The sequence below is a fragment of the Leuciscus leuciscus genome (assembly GCF_965113295.1).
Source record: "Leuciscus leuciscus genome assembly, chromosome: 5".
Taxonomy (NCBI): Eukaryota; Metazoa; Chordata; class Actinopteri; order Cypriniformes; family Leuciscidae; genus Leuciscus; species Leuciscus leuciscus.
Window position 1 is genome coordinate 45,690,936 of NC_138729.1, and position 12,943 is coordinate 45,703,878.

At 37.1% G+C, this 12,943-nt stretch overlaps 1 protein-coding gene across 9 annotated transcripts in view; it reads left to right on the plus strand.

Annotated features, from left to right (window-relative positions):
- The window catches only part of ksr2 (kinase suppressor of ras 2), a 118,319-nt gene that overhangs the window by 2,418 nt on the left and 102,958 nt on the right, over positions 1-12,943 (plus strand). For all 9 annotated transcript variants that reach the window (XM_082170807.1, XM_082170806.1, XM_082170808.1 and 6 more), the window contains exon 2: positions 7,826-7,966. In XM_082170807.1, coding sequence (XP_082026933.1) covers positions 7,826-7,966 — 141 coding nt within the window. The remainder of the gene's footprint in view (positions 1-7,825; positions 7,967-12,943) is intronic.

Genomic DNA, 12,943 nt, shown 5'->3' on the forward strand with positions numbered 1-12,943 from the left:
TAAGATTAATTTTTTCATTAATCTATCTGACTACATTGGCCGCTCAGTATGTTTCTGATTTAAACTACTGAAAAGAACCGGCTCATAAGAGTAATACATTTATGAATTGGACTACAGGTTACGCTCAATATTTTAGTTTTTGGCTTTTCAGCAAAATGTATACAATAAATCAATTAAACAGCAAAAATGTTGCCTAACATAGGAAAAAATATCAGACTATGGTTTTGAGAGATACTGCAATTAACAAATTGTTTAAAATTACAACAATTAAAACACCAGTTTTGAACAAGGTGCTTGAAATCAATATACAAAACCAATGCTAGAGAAAACACAGTTGTGCAACTGGACTTGTAACTTGAAACCTTAGTTACAGAGATATAGTCCTTGTGACAACTTCCCTGTTGGACACATAGCCCTGGGCACCTGTTTGAATGGATGGAGAATTTCACACTAAACCACATCCAACTGCAGTTCTGTGTGATTTTTGGCTCAGATTTCCTCCCAGCAGTCAGTTGTTTGTCTTCTATTGCTCTGTTTCAGCGTGTTTAGGCTTCAAATACTTCTTTACATTAGACTGGGTCTGCTTAGATGCAAGAAGTCCAAAAAGTGATCCCTGCTTATGGGCTTGATATTCCCTGCGTATAGGCCATATATTACTGCATGTTTGACACTTACTATCTTGGCTATAGTCAGTTAGTTGTCTTTTATGATCTAGTATTGCTTTATTTTGCGATTAGGTCTGTGTTTTTTGTGTATGATTGTACTTTTTGATCATGATTATGTGCTGTTGCATGTGTGCTGGCATTGCATTGCATTTATCCTTTTTTTTACTCCACCAAATAGTCTGCTTTTCAACAGCTCCAGTATATTTGTGCTCTGTTCACTTGACGTGGGGAAACCCATTTTCCCGTTGGCTGTTGATTGCAGCCGTCACTCGTGTCAGCATGTCACAATGAAGCACTTTGTTTGTTCATGTTGATGGAATAATAATTACAAACATTAGATATTATCTGGGGGTTCTTGCTTGTTTACCTGGTGATGGACGTGCATTAGCATCCTCAATTTACCAGGCACCAGTGATGCTCAAAGCGTAATATGCCATTTGGTTACATCGATACAGTGATCCCTCTTTAACTATACGTGCTCACCCAAAAATAATAAAAACTCATTCCAGGTTTAAAGGTTCGGTAAGTGATTTCTGAGAAACATTGATGAAATTGGATCTGTCCGAGCACCATAACACACTTGTAGCCAATCAGCAGTAGGGGGCGTGTTCACCCTTGATGGGGGAGGAGAGAGAGTGAGCAAGAGGGAGATTTGAAGAAAGACTGTAGAAAGAGAGATGGCTGAGAGACATTACAAAAGAGAAAAGGTCAGAGGAATATCAGGTGTCCTTCATGCGTAATGCAGGGGTGCTTCACTTCCTTAGTCTTTTTATACTTCTTTTTGGGGAATTCCAATTCCATTTTCGCCATCAACTGTTGCCTATGCTCTTCTAGCGCTTCTCCCCTTCTTTACTGTAGCCTTCATTACTTTCACTTCCGCTTGTGATTTTAACACTTTCTCTTCACCCCCGTGCACCCTTTCATTGACCTTTATTGTTGGTTCTTGTTCTTTGTTTCACACCATAATAAACAGAGGAAGCCAAATGCAGTTGTTTATACCCTACATCTATGTCACAAAGTATTTTAGGTACTTTCCACTCATATAGCATTCAAGCATTTTTATATTTAAGCATGTATGACATTACTTTAAAAGCAAGCAAAATAACATTTCTTTGAAACAGGCAGATAGCAATATCAATATCCAAAACAGCGTGAAGGCCTGAAAACGTAATTTAAATTAGCCTATATAGCCTTATAGGCTAGACAACTAGCCTATACATTTGTTTTTATAAGTTGGTAATGTTTAAACTTGATAGTCTTGAAAGTTTGTTAACATGAATGTACAACATTCGCATGAAAATGGTAAACAGCAAACACAACCAAGAAAATAGCTCCAATCGTATTGTTTCAGTCATACTTCGATATACAAGACAGCAAACTCTATGGATAAAAAACCTAAATTTGGGTAGTGCTAGAGCCTATATAGTCTGTGTATTACATAATAAACTAAAAGAAAGTTTATATTTAAGCAATAAGCCCCGTGAAGCTGTGTTTTACAGTGGATTTAGAACAGCTAAGGGGCGTTGTTAAGCACGATGTGGAGCGGAGAACAGCTTTAGAACAGCTAAAAACCCCTTAGCTGTTCTAAATCCACTGTAAAACACGACTTCAAGGGGCTTATTGGTTTTATAAAACGGTTACTCCATAAAATATTCATTTTAATATTTATTTTATTCATAAAATAAACACCAGCAACAAGAAATATAATGTTATAACACATTTATTCCTCCGCCAAGCAATGTATTTCCAAAGAGGTTGCTAAGCAACACATGCAGCAACAAAGAATCACAAACGGCAGTTGCGCAGTAATACTAATGTAATGCAGTCACAGGTGTAAGTTTGTTGAGTAATTTACAACGGCTTTGAATGCGGCTCAACCAATCAGAATCAAGGACTGGAACTATCCGTCATGGAACTATCACATTTTCTGACTAGTTTACTTTAGTTTTTTATAATACACCATACTCTCATCCAAACTGAATAACTAAAAACAAGCTTAAATGGGTACATTTTCTAAAAATATTTTTGATTCTTCATTTTCTTTTCTGACATACTCTTGTTAAAACACAGTAGACATGCTTATTCTGTGCATTTTGAGCACTTGTCGTGGGAAATCATATTTGTTTTGTCCATCAAAAGTGTGCTTTCCCTTTAATTGAGCGCGATCAGCGCAGCAAAAATAGACCCCTTCATTTGGGGGCGGAGCAATGAAGGGAGGGGTGTGTTTGATTTCAAATAGCCTATCAAACAGTGTTTAACAATGATTCTCAGAAATTGCTTACTGCACCTTTAAAGTATATTGCAATTATAACTCTGTCCTACAAATACATCAGATAGGCTACTGATAGAATCTGTAATATTTTATAATCAGGGATTATAATTGATTATATGCTGTCTTCTAAATTCATAACATTCAGTGTATGGTAATGTTAATGGGTTAAAACAAGCATATCCTTTGCTTACAAATTGCCGCTGGCAAATTACATTAGAAACTACATTGCTTCAATCCACTGTGTTGGACAGATGTGTAAATCTATCCAAATAAAAAAAGATTGGTGATTATATGTTTGTTTTTAAAACTAAAAACATTAAGGGATTATTTTCATTTTGTTAAATACATTTTGCGATTTAAAAATATATACATCATATCTTTATTCTGTGGCTTTTGAATAGATTCTGGAATAGGTTTGAAGTGGATAAAAATATGATACTGCAATTTATTGTATTGTTTAAAAAATAAATCTTGCTTGATCTGTAAAGCACTTTGGGTCGACTTCTGTTGTTTTAAAGGTCGCTACAGAAATAAAGTTGACTTGACATCATAGGATTAAAGCAGGGTTTACCAAAGGAAAAAAAGTTTGGAATTCCCTGGGTTAAAGAATTAATCTGTTTTGTTTCACAATATAAAGAGAGAGTGATGTGTATTGTGACAGGAGTTTATTATTCAGTTTATTTGGGTCAGTTATTTGTCAGTTCAGTGAGGGTATTTAGTTCAGGTAGTGAATTGAAAACTTTGAGAGAAAATGCATTTGAAGGAACATCTCTAGGCTTTAATCTTTGCATTTGAGCTGGGACACACAGACAACATGCTTTGTTTTCATACAGTAACATTCAGCAAACAGTGTTGCCAAGAGAGATCAACCCAACCCAATTAAAACTGAACAGACTAGATGGAGAGTGTTCAATAAACTGATAAGGCTGAAACCATCAAATAGCTGATACTTATTTACTCATTAGTTTAAAAGGTCATAATGTATCTTGATGGCATCCAGTTTCTGGATGATTTGTCAATCGTAATCCTTTGTTCTCACAATGAGTGTTACATTTATTACCTTATAGGCTCACTTGTGGACAAAAACATATTTTCCTCTGTTATACATTTTGTACATTGTAAAAAAACAAAACAAACTTAGAATTTAAAAAAGGGCAACAGTCAGTTTGCATTACTTGCGAGTTAAATAATTAATTAATTGACAGATTCCTAATTCAATGTTTAAGTGAATGTAGATTGATTATAATTAGCTTTTTTGCACATCATTTTTTTAATCATTCGTGCATCCTCTTATGTTTTCTAATAATTTCTATTTAATTCAGTGTGTTTACTTGTCAGTATCTTTGTAATTATTTGTGCAATTTCTCAGTGAAAATTTCTTGTACACCATTTTTTCCCCCAGTGTATATTCATGTGAAATCACATGGGGAAAAACTACTTATGAAATAACGTTTCTAAACGTGAAAACAAAACCCACAACAACTGTGTGAATAAAACTGTTAAACAGTCAAACAATGCAACCATATTAATTATTCATGCCCCAGTGCATGCTGGGAATGGAGCTGAACCACAAAACCTTTATTCGGTGTAAATCTATTTAAACTCAAAAATGCATTATTCTAACTTACCTGCTGCGCTTTAAAAATCATGACAGAAGAAGCATTTTTAGCAATATTTACTTGATGTAAGAATAAATTTTTTTTACCCTGTAGTGCATTTATGCTTTTTGTCTACCAAATAGTTTTGTGAATAGTAAAGTCTGCAAAATAGGTCTCTGTTTACTAATGTGTTTTTGTACAGTGCTGCTATTTATTTATTTATTTGTTTGTTTGCTGTCACATTCTAATGTTTAATATAATTATATTGTATGTTATAGGATTCTACCCTTTATTTAACACTGCATCCTTATTAACCACTGGATGCTATTTTAACCATAAAGAGAGATACAGTATGTAATACATAAAAGAGAACTGTAAGATGCTATAGAAAATAGCTAGTGTGTCTTGTGAGTTTTTTGTGTTCTTTGTATTCCTCCTCGTTTCCCTGCACAGACATTGCAGTGACATCACTGTCTTGGGAAACTTGTCCAGTTTAGAATATTCATGTTTTTTCAACATGCTTAAAATCAGCTCAAAAAGATCATAAAATATTGAATGACATTAAGGACAGATACAAATGCCAAGCATTGCATTTAGAGTTTGCTTATGGATCTGCATGCGTGTCATACAACTAATTATACTTCAGTTATATATGATAAAAATACACAGTTTCCTTGGAATCTGTACACATTTTAAAGTCAACATCGAAAATTCCGGAATATTGATTTATCCATGCACATTATTATTATTATTATTTTAAAATTGCGGATGATCTACTACTTCCAGCGAGATTCTGAAGTGTGCAAAATTATGGATACTTTACTATCCCATGAGGCCACGGGAGAGGATTTGTGAATGGCAGTGAAGTGATGCAACTGACGCTGGTAGTTCACGTGAACACATGGCTGATGTTGTACGTCCGAAATTCATTGTCTACCCATATATTCATAACTTATTGAACGTACTTATTTAACGGTCGCAAAGTGTTCAAATTCAAATGTAGTACCTACTCTCAGACAGTATGCGATTTCGGACGCACCTTTAAAAAAAATAGTGAAGTTGGCTATCATTGGTTACTGCAGGCTCTATTTGACCCTATGAATCATCCGTAGTTCTAGCGAGGGTTGCCAGATATGGGCTTCGGCGCCTCTCAAGAGCTTTGCGCTTTGTTGTTTCTGATAAGAAACAAAGTCTCAGCTTTAAAATTCTGTGCATTTTATCACGCAATTCAAACAATAAATGGCGTTTTTTGATGTTCTTAAATGTGACGTGACAGATCGCTGTAGCATCTCAGCATGAAAATGCATGCATGAACTTCAAAAGGTATGTTGAAAGATACAGTACAACTTACAGAAATGTATAATGTCTGACATCAATAAAACAGCTTGTGAAAAATTTCACTTAACGTTGCATTTGCCTCAGGTTATCCAAAGTTCAAAGTATCCAAGTGTTCACAGTTGGTTAGTTAGCTATAAAAAACACTAAGAGAAGCTTATTTACCGTGTTAATTATGGATGTATGTTTGAATATGTCATGAAGACAAGTGCTTATGAAAAACTGCTACAGAGTTGTATACAAACATTTCGTTTTTATTTTAATAATAATAATTATTTCTGAAAATAAATAGCAGTTGAATATATAACAGGACTCTGTTGTTAATTTTAACCTCTAATATTATATCAATGTACCAAATGTATTAGTAGATATCATTATGAATAATCGGTTATCGTATCGGCGGAGAAATTTAGAGTGCTTCTCAATACTCCAATTGATGCTTTCTCATTTCCTCCCTCCGCCGTCCTCCAGCCCTTGACCCGGAAACTGATCGAACTTAACCATTTTGAAGGCCATCTTAATTCTACAATTTCACCGCAAGGAGGCGAGGAAAGGAGTCATGAGCGAGGATACACAGGTGTATCCTTTCCTCGCATCCTAAAGGGTGGAGCTAAGATGCAAGGAAAGGAAATGAGGATACACAAATAAGAAATGAGGAGCACCCTTAGTATTGGTGCATCTCTGCTTTAAAGATACACTGTGTAATATTTTAAGTTGATTCTTAGCAAAAAACACTTTGTTCTTTCAAAAGTATATGTGCTCATTCATGTGTAATTACTTCCACCAACTAATCAAGTATTCCCGTAAGCGTAGAATCTGCCATTCAGAACACATACGAGCGAGTCGCTGGAATGGCGGCAGCCATGTTGCACCTCCATCTTGAAAATACATTAGCCAAAGAGGGACATACCTGGAAATTCAAGCTTCGAATTTCGCGCTTTACACTCAGTGGCATCGTGACGAATGCGAGGGGGAGATTACTCGCGACTGCCGGCAGATTTGAAAGCCTGTTGAAGATGGAGGATCACGCCTATTCTCGAGGACATGTAACAGAGTCGCCAAGGAAGCGAAAGATAGAATTAAAACGACAACACGACAGGCAAATCAACAAGACCAAAGTCAATATTGGAAATTATGCAGCCTACACTGTAAACATTGCCTTACACTATTAATCTCGTACAATATACATAATAACGATAGCACTGATACTTTACTAAGATTAGCTTGCATTCATCAGGGAACCTAATAGCTGATGTTAGCAATGAAATGGTACCAAAATAACGAAAACGTATAACTATTATTTGTTTTACATAGAGGTCATAACCTACATGTTAACTGACTAAATAACTAAATGCAATTTGTAATAGTTTTCTAAAGTAACCTCATCACTCGAAGAAACACTAATGGATGCAGTCGAACTGGAACTGAAGCCATGTTAATCTTGTAATAATACGGCCACCGTAGGAGTTAAAACGCCCTCGGAATGGGAGGGGCTAGAAAGTAATATTCAGTTGGTAGTCATGTACAATTTCACCGCTAGATGGGAGAAAATCTTACACAGTATAGCTTTAATCAAAATAACTTCCAGCAACATCTCTTCTCTTGTGACAACCTGTCACTCACATGAGATCACAGCAATAGCAAACCACAATGATCCAACCATCCTGTCTATTCCTGATGGATTGTTCGAGAAGTCGTTTCACTACGATATACATCATAATAGTGAAGAAAAGACTATCACGACTCCCATTTCATGCCAACTTTAAAATATTCTGTAATCTTAATAAACATGCAAGGAGAAGGGAACTTTCCGAGTGACGGGTCTTGAAAAATTATGTTGATATTGCAGAATTTAATGCACATTCTGCGTGACAGATTGGTGTAAATTCTCTAACTTATGACATATTAAAGATGTAAAAATATGAGTGCTATATAAAGTCTTTCTTTCTTTCCAGGGTAAACTGGTGAAGTACTTTAGTCGGCAGCTCTCTTGCAAGCGTAAAGTGTCCTTACAGGAGCGGAATGTGGACCTGGATGGATTCCCGCAGCTGGGACATTGGTTCCGCATTGTTAACATGAGGAAAGAGGTTATCGAGGTATGTACAATCCTGTATGTTTTGTCCTCAACCAGTTAAGTGCAAACAGGGGTGGGTGATATGACCAAAATCTTATATCACGATATGAGTCATTTTATTTCACTATAACGATATATATCATGATATAGTTATTTTTTCTTTAAATAAGGTTTTTATATCATCAAAAGTTTGGAATTGAAATTTCACAACTCTTCTCACCAATTTCGATATCACAAAAACTAATACTAGCCAATAAAAAAACAAACAAACAAACAATAAACCTCTCAGTGACACTTTATTTTGATGGTCCCATTTAGACATTGTACTAACTGTAAGTAACATTGCACCTACATGTCTATAAACTCTCATCAGAGTATTAGTAAAGCATAAGTAGACTCTCTGCTTAATATCTGACAACACTTTATTTTGATGGTCCCTTAACAGACATTCTACATACTATAAGTAACATTTTAACTACATGACATTTTAGTAGCTTTTATAAATGTGCCTTAGAAAATAACATTACTGGTGTGCATCCTAAGACAAAATAATGGCACTGATATATTTTAAGATAAAAATAACTTTCAGTTAAAACAGCTCAAACATGCATTTTAGTCTGGGATTAAGCTTAAAGGATAATTCCGGTATTTAACACCTTAAGTCTATTTTGTAGTTTGTTATGGATGAACTAGAGTGGTGGACACAGAAATGTTGACGATGGGTCCTGTCTCGACTTTTTGACTCTTTTAGAATCGCCTTTGACCGCTTCAGAGTGGCTGTCTATGGACATGCACGAACATGTCCTTAAAACAACCCTTAACGTTTGTTTTCAAAACTGTGCAACTCACCGAGTGGTTAGTGGTGGTTAGTGGTGTGGTTAGTGATGATTAAAAACAAATATATTGGCGCAATGTATGATTTCAATCCGTGTTATTTGCTATAGTGGAACTATTTTTTCAGATACCTCACAGTCACAACCGCGTATAAGCTTCCGCTCGATATTTGTGTCTGAAGCGTTAGCACACTCCCGACCACTTGATGGCGACAACCACTTTGCCGTACAAGGACGCTGTACGGAACCAGGGGGGCAGGGTTTCATATTATTTTGAAGTAGCCCCGGGCGCCGCCATTGGCTAGCGGACCATCACCTGCTGTTAGCATCCCATTGACTCCCATTCATTTTGGCGTCACTTTGACAGCGAATAACTTTACATCTGAGGCGTTTAAAGACTCCATTTGTCCATTATTTATTTCTAAAGAAACACGAAAATGTATAAAAGGCTCCATTACCTTGTATCTTACGTTATGGCCCCGTAGAAGCAGTTTTTGTAAAAATAGGCTAACGATTGCGTCATAACCACGCGACTCTCTGTCGCACAGTAGAGAGATTACCGTATGGACAGGAGGAGAAGCTCGCGCGCAATCGGGGGGACGTGGAGGCAAAATGACAAAGTAATTAATCAGAATACTTGGCAAAAGTTTCTCCTGCTTCTAGCTCATGGACACCTCCTACTCACACTCTCCGTCTCTGCAAGTTTCGGAAGGGAATGATTCAGATTTCTCTCGGCACAGCTACTAGTAGATAGACGGGTTGCTCACGTCACATCTATGTCGTCAAGCTCAGTTTGAGTCTGCGCAGTACGCTCAGCCATCAGGAAGTTGGTGCTTCTATTTGACTTCACTTGTCTCCGTTGAATCCAATGGGGTCGCTGTGTCCAGTTTATATACTGTCTATGTACGGAACGGTGTCTAGCGCATAGAGCACAGTTGATCTGCTCACGCTAGCCTTCTGAGAGACGGAGAACTGAGCAAAAAGACTACAACCAAATGTAAACAGCCTCATTTTCCGTTTCCGGTAGCGCAGTAATATCAACGAGCAATGAGTCCTCCAACAGAAATCAATGGGATTTTACAAAATGACAAATAAAACACGACAGAAACTGTATTTCGCTACGCTACTTGTTTTTAATCATCAACGAACACCACTAACCACTCGGTGAGTTGCACAGTTTTGAAAACGAACGTTAAGGGTTGTTTTAAGGACATGTTTGTGCATGTCCATAGACTCCCACTCTGAAGCGGTCAAAGGCGATTCTAAAAGAGTCAAAAAGTCGAGACAGGACCCATCGTCAACATTTCTGTGTCCACCACTCTAGTTCATCCAAAACAAACTACAAAATAGACTCAAGGTGTTAAATACCGGAATTATCCTTTAAGCCTGGTCTGTGAAACCAGCCAAGAATGTCTAAAGGGGACCATCAAAATAAAGTGTAACTCAACTCTTGCTGAAGCGTTCTGAAGACAAGTAAACAGCCACTGAGAAAATAACAACAAAGAAACTACAGTAGAACAAAGAAACAGATCTACCTGAAAAACTTCAAGCACTAGAAATATGAAATACTAGCCTACATACTATAGATTAATCAAATGTATAAAAAACACTACATATCTTCACTGTGTAAATTAAATATACATTCTTATTCAGGGCTCGCAAAATCGCCTGCCCGACGTCCCGGGGCTATATTGTTTTCCATTCGGGCTACCAAAATGTATAACCGGCCTGCCCGACGGGCTATCTGAAATACTGTTCGCTTCAGTCTTGTTATAATCAGATTCAGCGCGTTCTTCATCTTCAATCCGCAGTGGCTCCGAGCAGAGCGCACGTCAGAAACAGAGGACAGGGTGTGCGTGTGTGTGTGTGTGTGTTCATCTGAGTCTCATTGGTCTGTCAATGTCAGAATATTTGAGATGACCAATCAAATCAAAGTAGGCGGACTTTATATACACAGAAGCTTCTGACCGCGAATTTGAGCAGAGCGACTCGCTGCAGTTTACGGTTGAGTGCGAGATAAGATGTAAGTAGCTAAACTAAACATTTCATTAGGTCATAAATGTGAAACGAATGACAAAAATTATCAGACAAACGAATATACTTTTGTTGAATTTCGCCATTTTGAACTGAAAATAGGCCTATGTAACGTGACTAATAATTAGTTTGCTGTCATTGTGAGGGGACATTAACAGAGCATTAACAAAGCCGTTTTCATGTTGGGCACAAGATTAATAATGAATGTGTACATGTTGAGAATTAATATACAATTTGTAGCCTTCAGTAAATTAAAAAAGTTCAGCTTTAGGAGGGGAAGAGACAGGGCAAGATGAGGAGACTGAGAGAAAAAGAAAGTGATGGATAAGAAGTGAGAGCAGGTATTGACAAATAATCTACTGCCCACTGACGTTTTTTAAAGCTAATTCTCTTCTTTTTTTTTTTTGTCCTTAAAATGTCTTGAAATGGACATATCAGAGAAATAAAAAAATGTAACCCCCTAATAACCTTAAATGCAGGACCTCTTTGATTATAAAGCCCTGTCTACGGCCCTGTATTAGGAATAAGATCAATAATGAATGTGTACATACTGTGAATGAATTTAATAAACTTAGGCTACCTAGCTTTCCTAGTAGCTTTCAGTAAATTAATGCGTCTGAGAAAATGATTCATAAATCAACCTATCAGATGACCCTATGTTTACTTCACTGACAGACAAAAATGAAAAGCCTATATCAATCAAAGCTCAGCTTTAGGAGGGGAAGACAAAGAGAATAGGAGTGTGATGCTGATGAGGAGAGAAAAATAATCAGCTGCCCACTTACATGGTTTAAAAGCTATTGTTATCCATTTTTTTTGGGCCTTCAAAACATCTTAAAATGCACATATGTAGATCAGAGAAAGCAAAATTTTCTCAAACCCCCCTGACTGAGTATGAGTGAGTATTAGACCCTAAACTAAAGTGTTACTTTTTTATTTTTTTTTCATACCCTCATTGGGGGCTGAGCCACAGACACAGACAGATGCATATTTGTTGATATTTTGTGTTTTGAAAAAGTTTTTGATTCATTGTTTTGACTCCTAACCAATTTTCTACATTGAAAATTGTCTTTTTATCTGGGCTAGTAAAATTCATTTCGGGCTACCAAAATCTGAAGAGTGCCTGCCCGAAGGGCTACCAGCGATTTTGAAATTTTGCGAGCCCTGTTATTAAAGTCAGACAAAAGTGATTCAGTCAAGAGCAGTGAGAGATTTTTTTGGTTTGATTAACATTAATGACAGACGACAGCAGGTAAATTAGGCTGCTGTCACTTTAAAACTGGATGTACGGATCCAATATACTGTTGCACATGCGTTTTCTTTCTCAACTGTTTACGTTCATTAAAGACATAAATGACTGTGTTTACAAGGATACTTGCAAAGATACTTGCAGTTCAGAAACCATCTCTCAGATAGCCCGCATAAAATGAAATCAGCTCTCTTTCACTACGTTTCAACGGTTTAAAATAACTTGTTTTTAACTGCAATGCTTAAAAACGCATGCAAACGATAAGCTTTCATGACGGCGCAGCACAGCAACGTCACGTGAGCGTAACCGCGATAGAGACCATAGTTCAAAATATCTACTGGTTGACAAAATTCAATCGTTAAATCGTGTCTACCCGTCCCGTACATTGCCCATCCCTAACCCTGTCCCACAGTTGATTTCCTTGTTCAACTCCATCATGCAGTCACCTGTCAAGAGAAGTTCAGACTTCATGGATTCAGTTCAGAGTTTGAAAATATCATGGATGGATCCGATTGTGACACACAGTAATGCTATCTTTTAGTACAGTGGTCTCTAACTCTGCCACTGTCATGCAGATTTGAGCTCAAACCAGCGCCAACTCTCCTGCCTTGGAGTTTCTAGTAATCCTGAAGACCTTGATTAGCTGGATCAGGCGTGTTTAATTAGGGTTGGAGCTAAACTCTGCAGGGCATTGTACTGCAGGGAGTTTGAGTCCACTGTTTTAGTGTGTGCTACCAACACTAAGGTTAGGGTTAGAGGTTAGAATTTGTTTAATTTGTTTTAGGCAATCAGCTCTGTGATTGACATGACTAACAACATCTTTAGAATCGGCCACAGGGCGTGTTTGTGCGTCACAATGTTCTTCTGCGCTAGAAGAAAACAT